Source organism: Myodes glareolus, chromosome 1, assembly GCF_982192425.1.
Source record: "Myodes glareolus chromosome 1, mMyoGla1.1, whole genome shotgun sequence".
NCBI classification, from domain to species: Eukaryota; Metazoa; Chordata; class Mammalia; order Rodentia; family Cricetidae; genus Myodes; species Myodes glareolus.
Window position 1 is genome coordinate 12,793,118 of NC_142026.1, and position 27,929 is coordinate 12,821,046.

The 27,929-nt window shown below is 38.4% G+C and overlaps 1 protein-coding gene across 1 annotated transcript in view; it reads left to right on the forward strand.

Annotated features, from left to right (window-relative positions):
* Positions 1 to 27,929, forward strand: part of Spag16 (sperm associated antigen 16) — an 883,930-nt gene that overhangs the window by 387,435 nt on the left and 468,566 nt on the right. The window contains exon 11 of the mRNA XM_048459370.3: positions 15,116 to 15,259. Within this exon, the coding sequence (XP_048315327.3) occupies positions 15,116 to 15,259 (144 nt within the window). The remainder of the gene's footprint in view (positions 1 to 15,115; positions 15,260 to 27,929) is intronic.

The following is a 27,929-nucleotide window of genomic DNA, read 5'->3' on the forward strand; positions in this document are numbered from 1 at the left end:
TCAACTGAAACTTGGGAGCTCAGTCCAGTTCTCTGATGTGGATCTCTGCTATGTTTCCATATGTTGTTGGATGAAGGTTCTATAGTGATATTTAAGATATTGGGTCCCCTCTATTGCTTAGGGTCTTAAGCGGGGTGGATTCCTGGAAATTTCTTTAGAGACAGGGTTTTACTAACCCTGTAATGGTTTCCTCAATCAAGACACCTTTCTTTGTCTCATTTCTCTCCTTTCTCCATTTCGAATATTTCATTCTCTCAAATTCTTTGCAACCCTCTTTGCCTCTCCCCTCCTCTTCCCCTTCTATCCTTCTTTCTCTCCCCCTTTCCCATGCTACCAATTTTGTCAGGCAATCTTGTCTGTTTCCAATTTCCAGGTGGGTCTATATATGTTTTTTATTTGAGTTCACCTTATTACTTAGCTTCTCTAGGATCATGAACTATAGGCTCAATATCCTTTGTTAATAGCTAGTATTCACTTATGAGTGAATATATACCCTATCTATCTTTTTGGGTCTGGGTTGCCTCACTCAGGAATTCAAGATGTCATTGTTTTTTTGTTTTGTTTTTTTTTGCTTTGTTTTGTTTTTCTTTTACCGCTGAGTAGTACTCTAATGTGTAAATGTGCCACATTTTCCTTGCCCATTCTTCAGATAAGGGGCATCTAGGTTGTTTCCATATTCTGGCTTTTACAAATAATGTTGCTATGAACATAGTTAAACAAATGCTTTTGTAGTATGATTGAGCATCTTTTTGGTGGTATCCAAGAGTGGTATTGCTGGATCCTGAAGTAAGTTGATTCCCAATTTTCTGAGAAACCACCATACTTATTTCCAAAGTGGTTGTATAAGTTTGTATTCCCACCAGCAATGGATGAGTGTTTCTCTTATTCCACATCCTCTCCAGAATAAGCTATCATTAGTGTTTTGATCTTAGCCTTTCTGCCAGGAGTAAAATGGTATCTCAATGTTCTTTTTATTTGCATTTCCCTGATAGCTAAGGATATTGAACATTTCCTTAAGTTTCTTTTGGCCACTTGAGATACTTCTGTTGAGAATTTTCTGTTTAGTTAGCACTCCATTTTTAAAAATTGGGTTATTTAGAATTTTAATGTTTAAATTCTTAAGTTCTTTATATATTTTGGAGATCGGTCCTTTCTCTGATGTGGGGTTGGTGAAGATTTTTTCCCATTCAGTAAGCTGCCTTTTTGTCTTATTGACTGTGTCCGTTGCTTTACAGAAGCTTCTCAGTTGCAGGAGGTCTTATTTATTTATTGCTGCTGTCTGTGTCTGTGATACTGGGGTTATATTTAGGAAATGGTCTCCTGTGCCCATACATTGAAGACTATTTCCCACTTTCTGTTCTATCAGGTTTAGTGTGGTCGGATTTATATTGAGGTCTTTAATCCATTTGAATTTGAGTTTTGTACATGGTAATAGATATGGATCTATTTTCATCCTTCTACATGTTGACATACAGTTAAACCAGCACCATTTGTTAAAGATACTTTCCTTTTTCTATTGTATAATATTAGCATTTGTCAAAAATCAGGTGTTCATAGGTGTGTGGATTAATATCCAGGTCTTCAGTTTGATTCTATTGGTCAACATCTCTGTTTATATGCCAATACCAAGATTTTTTCATTAATCTGTAATAAAGCTTGATGTCAGCGATGGTGACACCTTCGGAAGTTCATTTATTGTTTTGACTATGCTAGGTTTTTTGCTTTTCCATATAAAGCTGGGAATTGTTCTTTAAAGTCCTTTGAAGAATTATGCTGGGATTTTGATGGGGATTACATTGAATCTAAAGATTGTTTTGGTAGAATTGCCATTTTTACTATGTTGATCCTTCCTATCCAAGAGCATGGGAGATATTTCCATTTTCTGTATCTTCTTCAATTTCTTTCTTCTATAGATGTCTGTTAAGTCCATTTGATTCATTACATCTGTTAGTTCTCTTATTTCTCTGTTAAGTTTCTGTCTGGTTGACCTGTCCATTGGTGAGTTAGGAGTGTTTAAATCTCTTACTATTAGTGTGTGCATTTTGATGTATGATTTGAGTTTTAGTAATGTTTCTTTTACATATGTGGGTGATCTTGTATTAGGGGCATAGCTGTTCAGGATTGAGACTACATCTTTTGAATTGTCCCTATTATGAGAATAAAGTGTCCTTCTCCATCTCTTCTGATTGATTTTAGTTTGAAATCAGTTTGATTAGATATTGGTTAAAAAAAGCTACACCTGCTTGTTTCTTAGTTCCATTTAATTGGAAAACCTTTTCCCAAACCTTTACCCTGAGGTATTGTCTTTCTTTGATGTTAAGGTATGTTTCTTGTATACCAGCAGAAGGCTGGATTCTATTTTCATATCCATTCTCTTAGCCTGTGTCTTTTTATAGGTGAATTGAGTCCACTAATATTAAGCAATGTTAATGACCAGTGGTTGTTAATTCCGGATATTTTCCAATGGTTGCGTTTGTGTGTTTCCCTTCTTTGGGTTATACTGGTGGGTGTTATCAGATGCCTGAATTTTTGTGGGTGCAGTTAGCTTCCTTGGGTTGGGGTTGTCCTTCTAGTACTTTCTGTAAGGCTGGGATTGTGGATACATACTGTTTAAATCTGGTTTTGTCCTGGAATATCTTGTTTTCTCCATCGATGGTGATTTGTTGGGTATAATAGTCTGGGCTTCCATCCATGGTATCTTAGTGTCTGTAGCACATCTCTTCAGGACCTTCTGGCTTTCATGGTTTCCATTGAGAATTCAGGTGTAATTCTGATAGGTTTACCTTTATAAGTTACTTGACCTTTTTCCTTTGCAGCTCTTAATATTCTTTCTTTATTCTGTGTGTTTTGATTATTATATGGCAAGGAGATTTTTTTTTTAATCCCGAGTCCATTTGGTGTTCTGAATGCTTCTTGCACCTTTAGAGGGATATCCTTTTTTTAGGTTGGGAAAATATTCTTCTATGATTTTGTTGAATATATTTTCTGTGCCTTTGAACTTAAGTTCTTCTCCCTCTCTTACCCCTATTAATTTTAGGTTTGGTCTTTTCATGGTGCCCCAGATTTCCTGGATATTTGCTGTTTAGAATTTGATGGATGTAATATTTTCTTTGACCAACGAGTCTATTTACTCTATAGTATCTTCAGGTCCTGAGATTCTTTCTTCTGTCTCTTGCATTCTGTTGGTTATACTTGGCTCTATAGTTCCTGTTTATTTACCCAGATTTTGCAAGTCCAGAGTTCCTTCTGTTTGTGTTTTCTTTATTACTTCTATTTCAGTCTTCAAGACTTGAACTGTTTCCTTCACCTGTTTTTTTCTTGGTTTTCTTTGAGAGATTTTTTTTTGAAAGTAATTTTATTAAATTATAAAAGTTTCCATTTCCACCCCTCCTCCCACCACCCTCCCACTCCCCCCACTCCCTCTCCTCCTCCCTCTCCATCCCTAAGAGCAGTCAGGGTTTCCTGCCCTGTAGGAAGTTCAAGTTCCTCCCCCCTCCCTCCAGGTCCAGGAAGGTGAGTATCCAAACAGACTGGATCCCCCAAATCCAGTATAAGGAGAGGAAACAAGTCCCAGTGTCATAGTCAATGGCTTTTCAGAAAGACTTCAGGCCAGCCACATTCAGAGAATCCGGCCAAATTCCGAGAATCTGGTTAGATCACATCCTCATTCAGTCCCAGTCCAACTGGCCTTGGTGAACTCTCATTAGATCCGTTCCCTTGTATCAGTGGGTGATAGCATCCCTCGCAGTACTGATTTCGTTTTTCATGTTCTTCCTCCTTCTGCTCCTCATTTGGACCTCGGGGGGCTCGGTCCGGTGCTCCAATGTGGGTCTCCATCTGTATCGCCGTCCTTCGCCAGATGAAGGATCTATGGTGATAAGCAAAATATACATCAGTATGGTTATGGGCCACGGCCGATTCAGGCACCCTCTCCTCTGTCCAGAGAACAATCTAGGGGATCTCTCCTTGGACCTGGGATCCCATATATAATCAAGTCTCCTGTAAACCCTAAAATGACTCCCTTATTTGAAATATATTCTTCCCTGATCCCATATTCATCCTTCCTCCCTTCCCCCCCATCCCAGGCCACCGAGCTTTCCCCATTCCTCCCCTACTTCCTTCTCTCTAACCCTCTCCCCTTCCATCAACCCTCCCACCCCCCCATGCTCCCGAGGTTACCTGGGACTCTTGTCTATTTCCTACCTCCTGGTGGATAGCTAAATAATCTTCATCAGGTTCATCTTCTTATTTAGCTTCTCTAGGATCACGAATAATAGGCTCAAAGACCTTTAATTATGGTTAGAATCCACTTATGAGTGAATACATACCGTGTTCCTCTTTTTGGGTCTGGCTTACCTCACTCAGTAAAGCGTTTTCTATTTCCATCCATTTGCATGCAAAATTCAAGATGTCATTGTTTTTTACCGCTGAGTAAAACTCTAATGTGTATATGTTCCACACCTTTTTTAACCATTCTTCTATTGAGGGGCACCTAGGTTGAACAGTCAACTACTGAATCATCCCTGGGTCAAGGAAGAAATAAAGAAAGAAATTAAAGTCTTCCTTGAATTTAATGAAAATAAAGACACAACATACTCAAACCTATGGGACACAATAAAAGCAGTGCTAAGAGGAAAGTTCATAGCACTAAGTGCCCAATTAAAGAAAACAGAGAAAGCACATATTGGAGACTTAACAGCACACCTAAAAGCTCTGGACAAAAAGAAGTAGACTCTCCCAGGAGAAGTAGAAGATTGGAAATAATCAAACTGAGGGCTGAAATCAACAAATTAGAAACACAGAAAACAATCCAAAAAAATCAACGAAACAAAAAATTGGTTCTTGGAGAAAATCAACAAGATTGACAAACCCCTAGCCAAACTAATCAAACAGCAGAGAAAGAACACTCAAATTAATAAGATCAGAAATGAAAAGGGGGACATAACAACAGACACAGTGGAAATTCAGAGAATCATTAGATCTTACTACGAGAGTTTATATGCCACAAAGTTGGAAAATGTACAAGAAATGGATTGGTTTTTAGATAAATACCATTTACCAAAGTTAAATCAAGACCAGGTGAGCAATCTAAATAGACCTGAGATATTTTTTTAATTTCTTCCAATTTTTTGTTTGTCTTCTCCTCGTTTTCTTTTAGGGAGGTTTTCATTTTCTCTTTAAAGGTTTCCATAGTTTTTTATAAAGTTACATTTAAAGTCATTTTATTCTGCTTCTTTTGGGTTAGGATGATCAAGTCTTCTTGTTGTGTGACCACTGGGTTCTGGTGTTATCAAGCTTTTTAGGTTGTTGGAGGAATTCTTGCATTGGTGCCAGTCTATCTCTTCCTTTAAATGATGCCTTCAGTGCTTTTGCATCTTGGTGCAATCTTTGCAGTGGCTGTCTGAGTGTTTGGGAGTTTTTCTTGGTCTGCTCTGTACTGTCAACGTCTGTATCAGAAAGCCTCTGTTGTCTCTGTACACCTGCTCTCTTGGTGCTCTTTCTTAATCCTCTCAGTGTTGGAGCAAGCTTTTGGTCCCTTCAGTATTATAGGAAGCTCTAAGCTCTTAGGCAGGGTGTGATTAGCAGCTTGGGGGGTGTCCAATGGATTGATTTGGATTTTGGGGAAGCCTGGTCACAGGAAATTCCCTGCCAGCTGGCTAGAAAAAGCCAATGGAGTTAGGGGAGGGGCCTAAAATTTTGTCCCACTAGGAAGGACATAGAGAGTGGGGCATCCTGCTATGTGGCACTCAGTTCTTAAGTGTTCTCAGTATTGGAGCCTGTAGAATATATTTTAAAGTGTGTTGCTTTTGTTATGCTGTGAAACATTTGTTTAGTGATGTAAAGATTGTTGCTTTTGCTTATACTATAATTGTTTAACTCTGTGATGTGATTCTTTGCTTGTCTAAAACACATGATGGTCTAATAAAGAACTGAATGGTTAATAGAGAGGCAGAAGAAAAACTAGGTGGGGCTGGAAGACAGAGAACATAAATGAAGAAAGAATTCTGAAGAGGACAAGAGAGAACAAGGAGAGAAGGAGGCTAGGACACAGCCACCCAGCCACACAGCCAGCCACGGAGAAAGAGTGAAAGTAAGGTGTATGGAAGTAAGGCAAGGAAAAAGCCCAGAGGCAACATGTAGATGGGATAACAACATGTAGATGGGATAACTTAAGTTATGAAAGCCAGCTGGAAACAAGCCAAGCTAAGTCTGGGAATTTATAAGTAATAATAAGCCTCTATGTGTTTACTTGGGAGCCTGGTGGTGACCCCCCAAAAGATTAAAGAGTCAAAAAACAAAAAAACAACATTTTGGCATTCCAGTATGGGCTTGAGTCAAAAGCAACCAAGAACAAGTCTAACCATCTCTTTTTAGGCTTCACTACTTAAAAGCTAATTCTGCTCTCACCTTGTCACACAGTTCCTCTCCTTCATCACAGTAACCCTTAGGAAATAGGAAAAAATATCCAGACACATACTCACAACCTGAAATCATCAGGATAAATTTGTTCTTTAGCCTCTAAGACACTGTATGCCCTTACTCTGGCTGTGCTCACTTGCCTCCCTAACCTCATGTCCGTTTGTCTTGTTTGTCCTCCTTAGTCTTTGTAGGTTTCTTACAACCCTCTGAATGCACTAACTCCCATAAGACTTGTCAGTTTTTCAACAAACAGGCATCTGTGCCTGGAACTCTCTGTCCTGAGGTCACCTTGAAGGTGCTTCCTACTGCTCACTTGGGTTTGAGTTGAAATTTCAGCTCTGTAATCAGAGCTCCCCTCACTGACTCATGGAAAAGAAATTCTTCCCTCCAGTCAAGGTCAAACTGCGTTGTTATGGTTACTTTGTAGCTAGATTATTTTGTTTATTTTGTTTTTCCGCACTTGTTCATAGTCCCCTGAGAGAGACTATGCCTGTCTGGTTTTCACTCTACACCATAGCCTCTCAACACATATTTGTTTAAATAACAGGAAAAGTTAATGTTCATATCCTGATGTATATCTAAACATAAGATGCAGTTATTAGATGAGCAATAGTCAGGGGAATAGTGTGTGTTTTGTTGTGGAAAGCGAGAATGTAGCTAGCAACTCTGAGTGTCTGTTTTCTTTAAGAGCGAGTAGGTAAATGGTAACCTAAGGTCATAGGACACAAGTTATTTTAATGTTGATTTGTTCTCAACCTACTCTGCACCTTCTGTTGGGCAATAATTAGAGCCTGTGAGCCAAAGTGAAGGAAACATTCACAATGTTGAATTACCTAAAGCACAGACAAGGGTGTCTAATTAGTCTTTCTTGTGACAATCTCTTTTGGAATAATATTCTTCCCTTTGAAAAGTCTAACTATGGTGCTGATGTCACCAGCTCTACTGATAATTAGCAGTGTTCTCCATACACCTACACACATTCCCTCCAAAATATCCTATGTAACTCCACCACGAGGAAAAACAGCTTCATTATAGACAGGCTAGCATTTGGGTAGCTATCATGTGATCTTGAAGAATGTTTCCTATTATAAAAGAGAAAAAAAATCCTCTCAGCTACAGGACATTATTTTATGTAACATGCCTGGCATACTGTTTAACACAACACTTCATGGATACTTCATCAGTACATGACTTGATTAAAATTCAGAATTAGCATGCACCCACAGCTTCTTTTTTTGAACCTCAAAGATGTTTTCTTGTGCTATTTCCACCCTAGTCACAAGCTTATTAGCTTGGGAATGAGGTGACAAGGCCTTTGTCTTCGTGACTTGTAATTATAATTAATAGTAAGTTAAAGAAAAGCAGAAAGATTATTTTCAAAGTTTAAAGCCAAGTGACTATGTGGCACCTGGAACAGGTGCTGGGAAGACATTTAGTGGAAACTTCTTATTAATTAGAACTTTTGAAAACATCTTGGCAAGAAGAAGTCAATATGTAGTTGTAGATAGACATGCATTTGTAGCAGATTCCAAGGACAGAACTCCTGCCATCTTCATCTGGGATCCCAGAGCCTAGCAAGGGTGGGCTCCTCTTACTACCTGAGCTGGTTGGAAATCTGACCTCAGTTGTAGACAAGGAGTCTCTTCAGAACTTCCTGATTCCACTGTGAATGAAATCTCAGAAATCTCCTTATGGTTAACTTTTACAGAGAACTTACATATTTAATTTTTACAGAGAACTCCTTATGATTAATTTTTACAGAGAACTTACTATCTGTGGATAGCTGACAATAATCAGTTGATACTTCCAGTGTGCATGTACTCTTGCACATGCATGTGTGCATAAGGGTGTGTGTTCACACAAACACACACATATGCACTCACATATACATAAACTAATTTTTTTCACAGAACTTTTATGAACACGATCTTTTATACTTATCGTTTGTTTTATTTGTTTTTTGTAGACAGAAGTTTCTATACCACCCAATCTCACAGTCATTCAGTCTCAAGGAAATCACAGAGCTTTATATTAATTATAAACTGTTTGGCCTATTAGCTCAGGCTTATTACTGTCATCTAGCTCTTACAACTTAAATTAACCCATAAGTCTTGTCGATGTTTAACCATGTGGCTTGGTACCTTTTCTCAGTGAGGCATTCTCATCTTGCTTCCTCTATATCTGATAGGTGACTGAGTCTCTGCCTTTCCTCTTCCCAGAATTCTCTTAGTCTTGTCACCCTGCCTATACTTCCTGCCTGACTACTGGCCAATCAAGGTTTTATTAGACTAATATGAGTGACAAATCTCTACATTATACAAGAGCATTATCCTACATTTCCCCTTTTTTCTTTGCAAAAGAAAAGCCCTCAATCTAATCTCCTTTGTTTAATTTTTTTCATGACCATTATCCATAACTAGTTGTAACTAATATGCTAGACAAAGACAAACAACTGTAATCCATTTTTTGGGGGGAATATGGGCATAGTTTTCTAGGTTACTTCCTGCTGCTTGTGGGTGCTGAGAATCTTAAGGAAATCAAAAGGAAATTAAGGTTTATGGTCAAATCATAACTGAAGTATTCTGTTAGACTGGGTCATCTCAGTCAACCATCTTGAGGCTGTTCTGGAAATAGAACTCAGAGGAAACTACAACAGAGTTGCTCTGAAACATTGGATAACCTGGACCACCTGTTCCCATTGGAAAATTTTCGGGTGGTCTCCACAATCAAACCTTACTTTTCTTAACCGAGAATGAATCCACAGCTTCTCATTTCCTATGGAAACAAAAGCAAAACCTCTTCTGCAAAGTAACACATCTTTTGTCTTAAATTTTGAAGTCAAGGCATTTTCAATATATATCTATCTATCTATATATATATATATCTCTATATATATATAGAGATATATATATATATTGGATTAATTCAGCAGTATTTATAATCAAATACCTTTTAGCAGCTATTGCTTCTTCCTCAGCAATCAAACAATTTAAAGACAACACAATAACATACAGTATCCAGATTCTCTCTGTAGTTCTATGTTTATGTGGCTTTTTAAAAAACTCTATTTCTTTTATTTTTATCTTTTATTTTTTTAGAGACAGGGTTTTTCTGTGTATCTTTCATTGTCCTAGAACTCATTCTATAGACCAAGCAGGCATCAAACTCACAAAGACTTGCCTGTTCCTGCCTCCCAAGTGCTAAGATTAAAGGCTTGTATCAACACACCCAACTACTTTTTTTCTTTTTTAAAGGACTTTCTCTATTTTTATTCTTTTCTCTCCCAAGGCCAAAAATATTTTTAAACACAGTGTAAACTGTTTAGAGGGCTTTTTTCTTGTCTGAAGCTGTTTTACTGTGTATTTCTATTTTTTTTTTCTGACCATAGGAGTCTTTAATTTGCTAAGTGATATGGCTAGGATTAAAGCTGTGGGTTTGGTGGCTGGTTTTACCCCCATTTCTTAGGCTTTTTGAGAGTCTAGCTTAATGGCAGAGGTACTGGTGGGAGTCACATTTATTGACACAACTCTGGATGTTTTGTGTTTTTCCCACCACCAAGAAGCATGCAGGTGACTGCTAATAATTACCATTTAAATATTTGGTGGCAGGGCCTCATAAGAGAGCTGCCATGCAGTTTTTGCTGCAAACATTGAGTCAGGAAGCTTTCCTTAATGAAGCAGGGCTTCTCCTTGTCACCAGCAAGCAGAGCCTTCTGAAGACCGTTATCTAGAAGCCGTGCTTGGCTCTGTCTTTGTCTGTCTAGAACCCTTTTTGTGTAAGCTTTCTCAGATTATATGTGGAAATTCTTACCCCACGTTAGGCACTGTTTGTAGATGGAAATTTCTTTCCTACCTTATCCCTCAGCTGTTCAGTCCCACCCCCAAAATACAGAGACTTATATTAATTATAAACAGGCTGGCCTATTAAATCAGGCTTATTATTATTATCTAGCTCTTATAACTTAAATTAGCCCATAGTTCTTGTGTATGTTTAGCCATGTGGCTTGGTATCTTTTTCAGCAAGGCATTCCCATCTTCCTTCCTCTGTATCTGATTGGTGACTGTGTCCATGCCTTACCTCTTTCTGGAATTCTCTTAGTCTTGTCAACCTGGCTATACTTCTGGCCTGACTACTGGCCAAACAGTGTTTTTTTAAGCTAATATGAGTGACAAATCTTTAAGCGTACAAGAGCATTATTCCACAGCAGGGTTTTATGTAGTCTTGACTGACCTAGAAATCACTATATACACCTGCTAGCTTCTAACTCATAGACATCTGTCTGCCTTCATCTGCCTCCGCAGGGGTGATTGAAGGCATACAACACCACACCAGTGCTCAGTCTTATTTTTAACATGCTTTTTCTAAATGACTGACTAAAGCTTCTAAAGCTACTTCTCCTTCAAAATGAAACAGGTTTCCTCATGATACTCTGTCTGCATATAATAATGTTCCTTGTGTCGTTACCTGCCCAGGACTGGTTCAAGTTCTTTGTATGCATGAATTTATGAAACTTTCACAAGTCTATTGTATCAGTATTCTGATATTTCTATTCTTTACATAAGAGGACAAGGCTTAGGCTAATGAAATGCATTTGAAGACAGACAGCTAATGAGACTGGAGTAGAAATGTAAACTCTCTTCCTACTACTAAGCCCACACTATTAAACATTAGTGTATTCCATGTTATGAAAATTCTATAGAAAATGTCATCAGCTAACTCCAGCCACAGGCCAAATATGTTCAATACTTACTTTTATAAATAAAGCTTTATTCCTTCACACCCTTGCTTATCTGTTTAGCCTTTGTCAATTTACCATAGCAGCATAGAACAGATGCATCAGAAATCCAAGACCCATGGAAACATGTTCATCTGCAAGGGAAATGAACAGGTTTCTGCTTCAGACCACAAGCAGTTCTTTTCCAGTCAGCTTTACTTGATCCATCATTTTGTCAATCCGAACATAACCAGTGTCCAGTTTTCAAGAAAAACATCAAATAATTCTAGCCTTTTACATAGTGTTAGAGACATTTAAAAATGTATACCTATTCTTTAGAACCTTCTCAAGACATCTTGGTGAATCCTCTAACATAGCTGAGATAGCATTCTCTGCCCTTGTTATCTAAAAAGAAGAAATGGTAATTGAAGTTCTGAGTTCACTTGACTAAGGAATAAAGACTCTGGAGACCGTCATCTCAAGTTCATAGCACATCTTGGCTCTGCCACCTCCTGACTCTACCTTGGGTATCATTCTGTGCTCTAGTAACTCCTGCAAAAAGTATGACTGTGCTTAACCCATCTTATAAAAGTAGTTATTAGTATTTGTAATGTACTTACAAATAAAAATTATGAAAATATGTATGTGTTAGCAGTAACTAAAATTATCTGCCCTAAAACCAGACTATCCTGGAATCAAAGACAGCTTCCAACCATTTCCAGCTATGAGACTAAGAAACGTACACCCTAACTGTTGACATGGGATCAAAAAGGTAACACAACACACCCTAGCATCAGTCACTCAATCATACACCCAGCATGTATTTATTAAGCAGGTATTATGTGCCACACACTGCTGAGATTGAACATCTTATGAACAAAGCAAGCAGAAGTCCCTCTTTTGTGAGTTTTCTTTACAGTTGTAAGAATTAAGCATTTAGTACAAAGTATGGGAGTTTAAGGGAGTTTGATATCATTTTACCATTGATGATGATGATGATGATGATGATGATAAGAGAGCTGGGAATGGCACTTTACTTTTGCTTGGGGAAATATTTCTGATTTTTTTTACCTCAAAATTATTGAACCTGGGTTTGGTTTTCATCTCTTGATTCAGGATAACTTCATTCAATAAATAGCTAAAACATGTCCTTATTGATTGTTTGCTTCCAATTTTGCTTAAATATTTCTATTATTTTAAAGATCTTTTCCATGGATGAACTAAAATGTTAAATTTTCTGCAGAATAGAGTATCAGTACTTGACTAAAGTTTTTGTATATTTAGCAAAAAAAGATTTAACATATGCATATTTCAAGCACACTTCCATGTACACATGGAGTATATACATATATACATATATATCATGTATGTATACATTTTCAAAAATATATACAAACATCCCCTTATGCATTATTTTACCTTCTATGACATTATTTATACAAGGTCAATTGTGATCCAAAATTTTAAATAAAAAATTTCAAAAATAATTATTATGATGTATAAAATACACATGATTATATGCATGAAATACAGCAGAATCCTGTACTAGATTGTTTCTTCTTGACTGGAATGGGAAGTATCTCTCTTGCCAACAAATATACTATGTGTGAACTGCCTTCCCATTAGTCACTTTTTTTTATAGGATTCACCAGAGTCATGATATCAAAGCACTTGTGATTAAATAAATACCTTAATACAACTTTATAATGACTCTAAGTGCAAAAGTTCTTGACAAATTAGATGTGTTCCAGAAAAACCATAAGGTTTGCACTTTAGGTGAAAAGGAGGCCATTCTTGGCTTACTGAGGGAAGACAAAAATTGCTCTATATAAGTAAATAAGTAGATAGATAGATAGATAGATAGATAGATAGATAGATAGATAGATAGATAGATACATGGATGGATGGATGGATGGATGGATGGATGGATGGATGGATGGATGGATGGATAGATGGATGGATGGATGTTTGGATGGATGGATGGATGGATGGATGGATGGATGGATGGATGGATGTTTGGATGGATGGATGGATGGATGGATGGATGGATGGATGGATGGATGGATGGATGGACGGACAAATGGACAGACAGATGGATGGACAGACGGGCAGAGAGACAGACAGACAGACAGACAGACAGACAGACAGACAGACAGAGAAGTAGTTTTTGAAATCCAGGGCAAGAAAACATCTGTTCGCAAAATTGTGGAGAAAAATAGGTTTGTCCTAGTTTAGCTGCCCGATGTCAGGCTTCAGATGCTGTGATCATAGTGCATGGAAAGTGCTGAGTGGAGATAGCAAAGACAGTCATTGGTGAGCAGAAGACATGAACAGAAAATGTGTTATATATTTCTGTCATCACTAGTTATTGCTGTAATCATTTATGTCACCCAATTTTTAAATTTAACTTTATCACAAACTATATGTATATAGAAAAATGAAAACAGTGCCAAGGATAGAGAATTTGGTGCTGTAAGTGGTTTTTCATGTTCACTGGGGAGAGTGACTTGGACTGTGTTCACTGAAGATAGATAGAGGCTACTGTGCATGTGTAAGCAGGTGTGCACATGCACAGACACACACATGCACGCACATATGCACAAAGAAATGGAACAGTAGAACTTGTTGCCTTGTGACACAGGAGTGTGGAAGTACTATGGAGAGCCAGAGAGGACATTTCCAAATGAATTTGCTTTCATTGAGTTTCTGCTTATATCCTGCCCTCTGCCTTCTACAAATAGCTCCCTTCACTAAAGTCATTTTGGAAACTTATCTCCCCAAGTTTGTAAAGACATCAATGATTTTAGTTATCTTCACTTAAAGAGGGCCATTTATCATTTAGTCAAGTGTGCCTGTGTCTGCCAGGAAAGCTGTGAGCTGACATATATCATACTCAGTAACTCCAAGGATTTGCTGTGCCTTCTAGTGTGTATTTGAATACAGAATTCATTTCCATCTGACATTTTTACCTCTCATCATATTTTTCTTCTAATTAAGTTCCATAAATGCATCCTTTAGCTGTTTGAGCTGTAATAAATTTCTTTCATGAATTGGCCTTCTGAAAGTCAAAACCAACATTGTGCTCAACTGAAGTATGAATAATTTTCCTTCCACTGTCTTTATTTTGAGCAGTAAGATACTGAAAAAAGTAAGTGAAACAGTTTTGCACAACCTGGAGCCTCGATCATGGTGAATTCATGTCACCCCACTCTGACCCCAGTCTGTTTCAAGTCATAATCTGGAAGTTCAAGAGTATTGATGTAAGGAATAGATAATGAGGTTACAATGCTTGTCACAAAAGACCTGCAGTAATTGATCAATAACACAATTTCTCCAGAAATTGGTTCCCTAAAGTCCCTATTCCAGAACAAAATAATAAGGCCATTCATAGACTAGAGAAATGTTCTGTTTTGCAGTATTATTTCTAAATCATGTTTTGTTTTGTACTGTCTAGTTAATTAAGCATCTTATATGTTTAAACTGTAATAACCAAGCACAAATTTATATTTTTTGCTAATGTTGAAGTTGGTATTTTAATAGGTACTTAGCACGAGACTCATCTGTATACAATGAATCATAAGGCGCAGATAAGACAAAATATCAGGCATTAACTTGGCAGGCTCAATTTTACATTATTTAGCTCCTATATTTAGTAGTCAGAGTGCTGGGGTCCAGTTCAGATAATAGTGTTTGATGTGCAAATCATTAATTTATATTTTTCTTTGTCATTTCACCCTAGGCCTTTATAAATTGGGAATTACCTTATACATCTTGAATTCATTGCCATAATTTGTGTACTATGCATTGACTGAAACTAGTTTAAGTATTATGTTAGCAGAGTTGATCTGTTCTTGAGAATTCTGGGTGAAGAATTGATGAGCCTGCCTTGCTTAAATGGGGTAATCCTCGATGTTCCACTATTCACGATGAGAAACTGCTTGCCTTCATCCATCCATAATGCTCTTTCTTCCTCCTGTGCAGCATCGTCATGCACCCCTGCAAGGACATTCTGGTCTGCTGCAGTGAGGATCGTCTCTGGAATATGGTGGGCCTCCCAAAGGGCGATGTGCTTCTTACAGGATCTGGCCACACGGACTGGCTGTCAGCCTGCTGCTTTCATCCCAGGTCAGTGCACACAATCCCTCTACAGCCTGACTCATTTCAGGAAAGTGACTATTCTGCCGCCATACTTAGAAAGAACAGCTGTTTGTGTTCTCTGAAGTTTTACAGCCTCCTCACAACACAGAACGATGTAGATAAATGTGCCTTTGGCTTTCACTATATTAACTGTAGTCAGCTGCCTTTGATATTGACACATGTGAAGCTCAGTTCACATGCTGACGCAGTTAGCAAGGGTAGCAAGCTTTCCAGGACAAGCATTATTAATGCTGCTTATGTGCACCAGCTCTGAAAGTGCACATGGGAGTCTAGTCAATAATGCATGCCAGTGTGTGTTGTGTCTCTGTTAATCTGCAGGTTTTCCTTTCAGAATTAAGTTATCTACCTAAGAGGATCAGAAGACATGATCAATTTCCATTAAAATACAATGGCATTCATGATAGTACAGAGAACCAACAGATCTGAATACGAATCAGAATTCACTGACTCTGTATCCAGAAGACACAGGTAGAGATGGAAAGAGTACTCTTAAGCACACAGGTGGCACAAAAGTCTACCTATGCCTCCTTATTATCAACTTCTGCCGACAAGGCTGACCACTTTCTGCTATTCATTCTTATTTTTAACAGTTTTTGAATGCTCGTATTTCTGCATCTTTCTACTCCAGTCTAAACACTTTTTGTTCTTGGGTTCATTTCTAAACTCTTCCATTTGGAAGTTCTTTTCTTAGGAAGATTCCTTATTGAATCATTTTCATGTTTCTTTTACCGAGTTCCTTTTGCATTAATCATTTTTTGAAACTAGATTGAAAAAATAAATAAGCTCATTCAGAATTCTGAAAAGGCCATGACAAGTTTGAAGCAGGTTTTTCCCCTCCTTTTCTCAATTTTTGAAAACTTCCTAACGTTGATTTATCTTTACTACTGTATACTTGAACTTAATTTACGAATGTGTCATACATCTCTCACCTTATCAACATAACCAGGCCACCCTCTCACCCCTGAGAAGCACAGAGCCCATCTTGTAAGTAGGGACAGCACAATTAGAAGTGTGGCCTATCTCTTCAGTATCTCCTAGGCATACAGATCAGATTTTGATAATGCCCTGTTACCATGACAGCCTGTGACTAAGATGTTTTCTCATTAATGCTCAACCAGCAATGGTCATTTTAATAGATCTTCCTGTTTTCCCGGTCAATGGCTAAAATTAAAACGAGGTTAGATACATCATTATTCACTCTTAATAGAAATTTGCATTCAATACCTTCTTATGGTAGAAGGGTGGTGAATGCTTCTGCAGTGTTTTTCTACAGTGCAGGAGATGCAAGCAATGAGGGAAACCCATTGTTAAGCGAGTGACTTAAATGACAAATGTGCTTCTGGTATACTTGAAGGCAGATGATTATTAAAAGCAGCCACCAAAACTTAGAATTTCTTGGGGGAGAGATAAACAATGAAAGAGTTTGTAGTTTTGACCTCAAATATTTTATAATACTTAGTATCTGTAGCTCATCACTGGAGACTCTAGAGTCATGGTTTCTGAAATTCGAATAATTTGAATTTATGACATTTGATTTTTGATGTTGCCAGCTTAGGCTGGTCTATGAAAACTATTGTTGAAGATGCTATTTTCTTGTCTTCATCTATATTTTAAAATGGCTTGTTGAGAATAAGAAAGGTTTTGTTGCATCATACAGTGGTACAAAAGTGACTGCAAGTTGTTATAGATGTGTGTGAAATGATTAATCAAAATTTTAAAAGTGAGAAATGTCAAACTTAAAAAAAATTTTAACCATGATATTTTAATCTAACTTGTTCCAATGGAATCAATCATAGATAAAGAATGTAAGCATAGTCTCCCTCAATGTAAACTATGATTGAGTTTTTCCCATAGACAAGACGTAGGTGAAGATAGAATGTATTATCCTTGTCTCGCCTCCTGTTCTTCTCATATAAAAATGGACTTGTCAATTTGTATTGCTCTTTTTTGGTGACTTCTGCAACTTTCAGCTGAATATGATCTTGGCCAACTTCAGAGCTACTTTAAAAATATTTTATGGACAAGATAAATCATTTTTTTCCTAAAATATATTTACCACTAAAGTCTTTGGAACTGGAAAAAGACAATATTTTTATTGATTCTTCAAAAGTTTCATACACAGTATTTTGGTGATATCAAACCCCATTCTTCCACTTAAGGTCTCCTAGATCCACATCTACCTCCCCAACCCTTCCCAATTTCAATTTCCTGTTTTTTTTTTTTAAATTAGCCCACGGGGTCTAGTTTTTTCCTGCCCATATAACCCTAAGTGTGGGACTGCCCACCCGAGTACAATTATTCTACCAGGGGCCACAACATCGAGGAAAACTGTCTCTTCCACAGCCTCCATCAACAGTCAGTATCTCCCTAGTTAGAGTGGAGTCACATGATTCCCCCCCCACTTCTGTGTTAGAATGTTGGCTGGTTTGATGGCAGGTTTCATGGCCACAACCATAGCTGCTGTTGGCCCATAACTGTAGCTGCATTGGCACATTCAGAAGACACCATTTCACTCTGGTCCTCCCTGACTGCTGACTCTTATAATCATTTTATTCTGTTTTCCTTGATGGTGCCTGAGCACCATCATGGAATGTGGATGGGGAGTGTGAAGAAATTGCTCCACTGTGACTAAACAATTCACCAACACTTATTCTCTGCACTTTGTTCAGCTGGGAGTTTCTGTGTTATCTAATGAAGTCTGAGAGATAAACTAATTTATGATATAAAGATATTAATTTAAAGAGCTCTTTGGTATTGTGTCCATATAGCACAATAATAGCAACAGGTTTAGCCATTGGACCTATGAGTTTCCAACTATACGTTCTTAGCCAGTTTTACAGTACCAAGAATACATGTCTTCTTGGGGAGTGGATGTTAAACCTAATCAGAAAATAGTTGGTTATCCCATAACATTTGTGCCACTACTGTATAGGTGGACAAATTTTATCATGCCGATCATTATTGTAGTTTGCAACATTCGCATCTGCTTGCCCCAGCTTTCACATAATAAACAAGTATCGAGACCTCCTTATATCTCCAGTTACTACTCATTCATCCGTAGATGTTGGCGACATTTCTTTCTTAACAGTTATTTCTTAAGTAATTGTACTTCTGGAGTTTTGTAACATAAGCATAACTAAAAGAAACAAATAAGTGAACAAAACTTTAGCTATGGTTTCTTCTTCGTGTGTGTGTAGTGTGTGTGAGTGCGCACACATGCGCAGGTGTGTGCAGGTGTGTGCAGGTGTGTGCGGGTGCATGTGTTCATTTGCAGGCATACAGAGAACAGAGGAAGATATATGGTGCCTTCCTGGATGACTTTTGCTCTCTGCCTTGTTAAAGCTGAGCTCCAAGCTTCACGAGGTTTTGGCTGGAGTGGCTGGTCCCTAGGACGCAGCTGTCCCATTCCCCTCCTGCCCTCTGTAACTCCAGGCAATACAGGTACACATGGCGAGCCCCAGCTTTAACCTGGGGCCTAGAGAATTTGCACTCAGGTTCTTATTATTGCATATACCCCACCCCCACTAGCCTCTTGTCTATAAATATTATTCAATTATGAGTATATTATACCAATTGAAGGCACGCTAAATTATTCATAAAATAATCTCCTGAGTCTTTCCCAAGTCAAAATAGTATAGCTCACACAGCCCATCATCGCCATGCATTCCTTACATTTAATTGATTCTGCGTGAATGTACCCTCTATAAGTTCTTTAGTGGGATTTGTGTCTGAAAAGATGGGGAAAACACAACAAAACATGGGTAACTCATTAGAGACTATCCCGCTGTTACCACACAATTACCACTAGATGGCGATCGTGCATTGATAAGGGAAAAAACCCTTTGCATTTACTCGGAAGACTGATGAATTGGCCATGGAAAGTAATTCATCAGTTGCTGAAGATGATGAATGAGGGGAAAGATGAGGGGAACGTGCACTGAGCTGTCCGTGCACTATTGAAGGAGCAAAATGGATGATTCTAGAAGGTGGGAATGTAACCTCACTCCAGTGGGAGACAGAGGCTGTGCTTCAAAACCACTCAGAGTCAACGTTTCTGGTGCCCGTGTTAGAATCCTAGACACAGCAGCTGCTCACCTTACTGGTTTTCTTGCATATGGTACGCTAGTTGTGACAATGTCTCCGTTTTAAGTTGATATTTGAAGTCAAATGCTCTATCAAATACACGAATGCTCTCACCTGGCAATAGTATACTCAATCAGGAAGGGTTATCTGCTTTAATTTGTTATTTCTTTCCCTCCCTTCCTTCCTTCCTTCCTTCCTTCCTTCCTTCCTTCCTTCCTTCCTTCCTTCCTTCCTTCCTTCTTTCTTTCTCTCTTTCTTTCTTTCTTTCTTTCTTTCTTTCTTGGGGTTTCTCTGTAGCATTGGAACATGTCCTGGATTTAGCTCTTGTAGACCAGGCTGACTTCAAACTCACGGAGATCCACCTGCCTCTGATTCCCGAGTATTGGGATTAAAGGCATGTACCACCACTACCCAGCTTTATGTTATTTATTGATTGAACTCTTGAGAATTTAGCTCATCTGTAGCCACTGATCTGCTACTTCATTGCAAATCTAAGAAGGATCCATCGAAATGCCCGTGTTACTTAACCAAGTTTGTCAAAGAAAATGTGGTAAAGCCTTAGTGAGATCATGCTTCAACTTCTCCCTAAATTAAACAAGAAACTAATTATAAGCTTAAAAAATGAATACAATTGCTGTAAAAATATGTATGCTATGCAACTGTTCTTACATTTTATATATATATATAATTTTAAAAATTATGACAAATTCATGATTTAAAAAATTCTACACACAGAGAGGATTCTATATCACATTTTCAGATTTATACTATATTTTAGAATCCTTTAAACACCTGCAACATTACTTTTGGCTCTGGTCTTTTATATTTTAGAATTTTAAAGGTGTGCAGGGTCTGTACGCCTCTAGCCACAGAAGGGTCTTGCCCTGTTGTTGTCCTGTTTAGAGTAGCCCTGGGCTATGAAATGCAGAACTGCTTCCATCTGCAAGTGTGTATTAACAGTCCAGTAATGTTCTCAGTCGGCCGTGACCTTTAGCCGGACACCACTGGCTCACAGCAGTGTAGTTTTGAATATAGACCTAGTGTCCAGTGCTGGGTTTGATTTTTCTGCTGCTTGACCAGTACTCAACATGAGAAACAGCACGCATGCTCTCTATCAATAAAAAACCACAACTCGCTATAAATAAAAGCCGTGGAATTAGTGAACAATTTTACAATGCTGAGTTTTATCCTGCGTCCACTGCCTGAGGGAGAAACAGAACTGACAGCATCCTATTAAGCATAACATCTGCCCTTATGAACTGATTTATGGACTGAGAATAAATGGGCTCTGTAATACGTCATAGTCACTCGACCCTGTGTGCGTTGCCTACTCCTGTATTTACGTAGTGCCTGAGACCATAAGCTGAAGGCTGCTTGATACGATATTAGTTCTTTTACAAAAGAAACAAGGATAAATTCTTATTGAAGTAAGCATGAAACCCAGAGTTCAGGTTTTCAGTCCTGCGGAGCTACTGGTGTGTCACCAGGAGAAACTGTGGACTCCCACGCTATTGGTGTGTCACTATGAGAAGCCGTGGACTCCCACGCTATTGGTGTGTCACCAGGAGAAGCCATGGACTCCCACGCTATTGGTGTGTCACTATGAGAAGCCGTGGACTCCCACGCTATTGGTGTGTCACCAGGAGAAGCCGTGGACTCCCACGCTGTCTTCAGCTGCAGCATGGGCGCCACCACAATCTTTGCAGATTTCGACAAGCACTTACAAAATAATGTTGTTTTCTTTATTTTCGTAGAAGAAGTGTATGTTATACTCTGTCCTTAGTAAGATTTGTCACCTTTATGTGAAGTTACTTAGCACCGAGGCCTAGAATGTTCTTTAAACAGTTATGTTCTCAAGTCCTAAAAGTAATGAATGAGGTCAAGCTTTCAGAAAAGCATTTCCCATAGTCCGACCACCTGTGGTGAAATATATCCCCGTAAAATCCGCACTGTAAAAATGAATTCGTGCATGTTTTCGGACACTAGTTCCTCTGAAGTTACCTAATTAGTGGACACGTTACATTTTAGTCATTCACACTACATACACTATATACATGTATTAGTGATTTGCTTAATATTCAACCAGTCAGTGGTGTAGGAGGAAATTCAGTTTGAGAGTGAGCCTTCCGATCTGTCTGTTCTGGACAAGTGGACTAAATGTTGATAGCGTTACAGCTTAAGTAATATCTGATCTGTGTCATGAACTGCAGGAGCTTAGCAGGGAAGGCTGTCTGTGTTTACACAAGGCCCCTCCTCCACATACAGGACTCTTGATTCCACCATCTTGCTTGTCAAGGTGAGTTAAGATCAGTGAAGTCTAAATGGTGGGGCACTTCCAGCTGTGGCAATTGAAGTAGAAAGTGTGCTTCTCCATTCTGCCCTTGCTCTCAGCACTAGGTGTCACAGTGACATAGATTTGTGGTGGAGTAGGGAACCTCCTTTTGCACTAGACTGTGATATGGTCAAGACAGATAAGACATCTTTGCAATATGTTGCAGGTGGAATGTCTTGTCTGTTGTAATCGCTACTGTCAATTAGGTTTTAAGCAACATATTCTGCATAGTACAGGTAAAGCCATGAGGAGTTTTTTCAGTAAGTTGTTCACATATGTAGCCTTAAAGTCAGACTTACTTTGTTGTAAAGATGACAAATACCCGGTCTGTTATTTCACTTCGTCTTGGGAGCCTTGGCTAGCATTTAAAAGCCAGGGTAAGCTAGAATAGGATTTCCAGACCGTTACATAGAGAAATGTCTGCACAGACCTTGGCACAGTCCCAGGCTCAGGGGAGACATTATTACACAGTATTATTGCTTTTGTCTCAAGCAAAATTTTAATGTAGGCCCAGTTTTCTCTGAAAACATAGTGTCATAAGGTCTATTAGCATCTCTCTCTTTCTCTCCCTCTCTCCCTCTTGGCAAGAAAATAGCAAACTACAGTAACGTCATAATCAATCAGTAAGAACAGAGTTGGAATCATGTCTTCTCTGTATCCCTGAGACCCAGAAACCAACAGAAACATTGTACTGAATTTTGTTGTAATTAGTGAGAACAAAGTGAAAATGGTGGACCGGGAGTGTGGACACTTTGTCTCATCATTTCCAAAGGTACTTTGCAATTTTAGGGATAAATATACACATCCATTAAAACACACATTGGCCAGTCCTTGTTCCTGGACTATCAAAGCAGCTAAACAGCCAAGGTAGTCAATTATATCGGTTGACGTAAAGACAATGAATTCAAAATCTACGAATTCTGCACTGAAAATAAATTTTATTCAAAAATCCTTAATAGAAAGAAAGAACTCCAGAATGTCAGAACTGCAGAACAAGGACTGTTTAAAATCTGCTGCTCTACAGACACAGAATGAGCAGTGAAAAACTTGTCAAAATCCATATTATTTTTGCAACTCAAGGACTTTTTTCTATTGAAAACATTTTTTTCTCAAGTAATATATCCTGATTACTGCTTCCTCTCCCTCTTCTCCTTCAGCTCCTCCCTCACCTCCTCCCCTTTCTGTTTTTATTATAAAACAAAGAAGCTTCTAAAGGATTAGCTTTTAAAGACGTCGATGAAATAACCATTGATAAAATAATAATAAAAAATAAAACAAAAACTAACACATCAGAATAGGACAAAACAAAACCAACAGACAGAAAAGAACCCCAGGAAAGACAGAAGAACCAGAGACCTACGTGCTTACAGACTCAGGAGTCCCATAGACACACTAAACTGAAAGCCATAATGTGTAGGGTACCCGGTGCAGACCCATGCAGGCCCTGTGCATGTGGCCTCCCTGTCTTTGAGTTTATACATGCAACGATCTTTTCTTTAAGGGCCTTGTTTTCTTGGTGTTCTTCACCTCCTGTGGCTCTTTCATTTTTCCCACCTCTTTTTCTGCGTGGTTCCCTGAGCCTCGAGGGAAGGGATTTGATGGGTACATCCCACTTAGGGTTCAGTTTCAAGGTCTCTGACTCTCTGCGTATTGTCTGACTTTGGACTTCTGCATTTGTTCCTGAATGCTGCAGGATGAAGCTTCTAGCAATGCTAGAAGTGATGCTCTAGCAAGGCTGATCTATGAAACTAGAATGTCATTAGGAGTCATTTCATAGCTATTTTTTTAGAAAAAGAACTGTAGTTTTACCCTAAGTTTTATGAGCTATCTAGTTTTAGGTACTTGGTCATCCAATAACTGTCAAGTATAGGATCCATCTGGTGAAGTGGACTTTAAACAAAATCAGATATGGGTTGATTACTCCCACAAGCTTTATGTCACCATTACACTGGCATGTCTTACACACAGGACATTATTTTGAATCAGAGGATTTCTTTTGACATTGTTCTGAGTACCTTTCTGTACCAAAGATCCTAGAAGGTCGGCGTGAAGCCTCTATCTATGGAGCAGCTTGAGTTTTCCATTTTGAATGTATTGTACAGTTCAGCAATGGGGCCTTGCTGCCAGTTTAGAGAGCAACCTACTCTTGTGGCAATAGCTTTTTAGTGATTTTCATGGTACTCATTTGGCCAACAACTCAATTAGATAAACCCAATCTTAGTACTGGAAGCTCATTTGGTGACAAGAGATTGTCAGTTGGTGCTCTATCTCCTTTGACACAGGGTTTTTCATAGGCCTGGAGCTGACCAATGAGGCTATACTGGCAGGCCATGGAAACACTTCTGGACTGTATCTTCATTACTGGGATTAGAATCATGTTCTATTGTTCTCAGTCTCTTTCAGGGGTGCTGATCTGAATCTTGAGTCCTCATGCCTCTTGTCCTTATAGAACAAGTGCTTTACTGGCAGAGCCATCTCCCCAGCCCTAGAATTCTATTTCTACTTCATCTTTTTGTGTATTTTTCTGACACTTCTCTTAAATATATATGTGACTTCTTATATTTTCAGCTATTTTTATCAACCTCAACTTATTTGTCTCTACTCATCTCCCAGGAATGAAATAAAAACCTAGTTCCCCGCTTCATAATTAGCATTTGTAAAGGTGCTCTATTTACAGCTTGTACTTTGCTCAGAGTTTAACTGGATACATCCCACTGCTACATGGAAAATATTCATAGTTATGATTATTGTAAATGTACCTTAACTAGCACACATGTATAACCCAGTTCATTCTTGCACACTGTCTTCCTCTGGATGATCTGGGAGCAACCTCAGCTAACTTTATCCTCTATCAGACCCTCACTTGCCACTTATGTCTGTCACTTGTCCCCTTGGTGTGATGGCTCATCTTAAAAGAGCTAAAATTGAGTTGTTTCTATTTTGGTGAATCTTAGTTAATTTTTTATTGCTGTGATGAAACATTGTTACTGTGACAAGTTATACACAAAGATTTTAATTTGAGGCTTACGGTTCCAGAGGACTAGTGTCCATTTTTATCATAACAAGGAACATGTCAGCAAGTATAGTGCTGGAGCAGGAATTAGGAACTTATATCCTTATTGGCAAAAGGGAGGCATAGTGAGACATTGGGCCTGATGTGGACCTTTGGAACCTCAAAGTCTTCCTCCAGTGACATACCTCCTCCCCCAAGACCACAACTCTTAATCCTTCCCTAACAATTCCACCAACTAAAAAATGAGCATTCAAAAAATGCTCCTACAGTGGACATTTTCATTAAAACCATCACATGGTGCCATTAAAATGATCATTTTATTTTCAACCAGATATCAAAATTTAGTTTTGGTGTTACAGAATAAATTCTCACAAGCATATTTAGAGCTCAAGTACATACTCACCGGACTTTAGTTGCTATTTTACTTTCACACTGACCTTTCACTTAGGAATCGAAGGGTGAGTGAGGTTGCAAGGCACTTGGTTGCGGACAGCCTAAGCTCCTTTGACTCTCCATCTTAGCTTCAACAGCTTGTTCAGTAACCTGTTGCATAGTTCTTGTGTGTCAGCCTCAGAAGTAGCCCAAAGCCTAAATCACAGACTGTGTCTGGAGAGGTGAACTGAAAATGTACTTATCCAATTTGTGGGAAATATTTGACTGGGTATAATTGATATGAATTGAAAATTCAAGCAATATAGAAAGTATTGGGTTTGAGGATATAACTCTGTGTTATAGTGCTTACTTAATATGTACAATGCCTTAGGGCTAATCCTCAGCACATCAAATTTTGAAAAGGAGAGGATGAGGGGAAGGGAGAGGAGGTAGAAGAGAAATAACAAACTTACATAGTTTTCAGTGCCTGTTCTGAGATTGGTTTGATATTCTGTATTACCTTCACAGGGTCCCCATTCCTCACTATACTATATTATCTTCATCTCAATTTTTTCCCAATTTAATACTAATTTCTCTAATTTTGTAGGTACCAGTTTGTTTGATGCTCAGCGATCCTGAGCCTTTGAAATTAGAATATTGCAGTTTTGTAATTTTTCCTTTTCTTAGTTAATGAATACATTTCAGAGAGAAGTATTTTCTCTGAATCTTTAAGAGTCTTCATGTATTTTGACTTTTGCATCATTCTGAAGGCTTTATTTCTTGGAGAAAAGAGAAATTACTCATTTGGAATTCATCTAGGTGTTCCAGCTTTGCATTTATTATTTCTTGCCCATTTACGAGAGAAATGCTGTGTTATGAACCTTCTGCTTCTGCTACTCCATTCCCATTCTCCAAAAGGAGGGCTTGCTTTTGAGGCTTGGTGGCTCACTTAGTTTGTTCATACAACTCTTTAGCGCATCAACGCTGAAAATTCTGTGTGTCACTTCTTCCAGAAGAATAGCATGGTTTCAACGTTTTTCTGCAAATTTAAAAAAAGAAGAGTGGTCTCACTGATCCTATGGTTTCCAGAATCTTTAGCCAGATTCTTCATAATGCTTCTGCTCATGAGTAAAAGGAGAAAGTGTACGTGCATTATGCATTTACAGCTCACTCACTTGAAAGTTCTCTTTACAGTTGTTTTCTCTCGACACCTTGGGTGCTGGATGACAGACATTCCTATTTCAGGGGCTTGAGAGCATGTTATTCTTTGTTTCCCGTGTTTTCCTGGTCATTCTTGTGACTGCTGCATGAGGAAGTGAGAAATCTGGATACATGTTATCATTACTCAAAAACTGGCATTTATTTTTTTAAGAAATGATTAAATATAATCTTTAGGATCATTCTTACTCTTGAGATTTTTTTGTAAGCAAATTTTGCTCAAAGAATATTTCTATAGGCAGAAGTTTCTCAAGTCAAACAATTGCTGTCCAAACAATGGCATCAGGAACTGTTAAATGTCATGAGGAAGTAACATTTTTGCCTCTAGTTAAAGCAAGAATCATTCAGCTGTAACTAAACAGTAAATAAATATTAACTTATATGACCCAACTTTACTGACTGATGGCTTGATGAAATACATGGAATTCTTGGCAAATTATTGCTGTTTGTAGAAATTTTGATGCCACTGAAATTTTAGTACAGCTCCCAATTCTCACCTTAGAAAGATATCTCAGCATTGCCAAAGGAGCTCGGAACAAGGAAAGACTTCACCCTGAGGTTAGGAGTTTCCACCCTGTATCTGCAATGCATTTTAATGTGAATATGCTTTAGGGCTATATTGATTATTTTTTTGTTTCTGTGAGTAAATACCATGACCAAAAGCAGCTTAAGGAGGAACTGATTATGACTTCTAGAAGGATAGATGTTAACATTGACAGGGAAGGCATGCCAGAGAAAGTGTCGTGGTAGGAGCAGGAAACAGAGACACATCTTTACCTCATACAGGGAGCAGAGAGAACAAGAATGGGATATGGGACAAGGTTATAAACAGTCAAAGCCTGTATACACAATGCCATACTTCCTCTTGCAAGCCTAGACCTTCTGAAAGTTCCACAACCTCATCAAATAGCTTCATCCACTGGGGATCAAGTGGTCAATAAAAGGAGCCCACTGGGAACATTTCTCATTCAAATCACCACACTATCCATGTCTGTATTGGCAAGCTGACACGTGACACTGCTATCATTTTCTTTGCAACTCTCTTAAAAAACTGTCAAATTCTCAACCTAGCTCAGCCTAGACTTACCAGTAGCCATCAGCAAGAGAGTGTCACAAAAAGTGCTCCTAGTTGGTACTAAGGTCAACACATGAGGCAAGCCATGCAAAGTCTTAGTAATCTATTAAGCACATTGTATTTGCTTTTACTGTCATTTTTGCCATGGAGTATTAAAACTTTTCTTAAGGATGGTGAAGAGCAATGGCAAAGTCAAGCAAGTTGTATTGATTATATAAGATCAATTTTATGAACTTCCAATATCAACTGGATTTTCTCTTGTAACTGGTTTAAGGCCAGCTAATGTGGGTGTTTCAGTGTCTTCTTGGGACATCACCTAAAGATACTTCAACATCTTCCACACGTCTTACTTTCTATTTCTTTCTTACATGTTTCCCTCAGGCTCTAAGCTAGGGATGTTTGGTGTGGGATGTCCTTTTGTGTGTGTGTTGCTTTTTATTAGTTTCAGAATTAAACTGTTTCAGAAAATGGCTTAGCAGAGTTAAATCCAGGAGGGAAACCCAAACAGAAATAGAGAGAGAGTAGGCAGAGTCAGGGGGACACC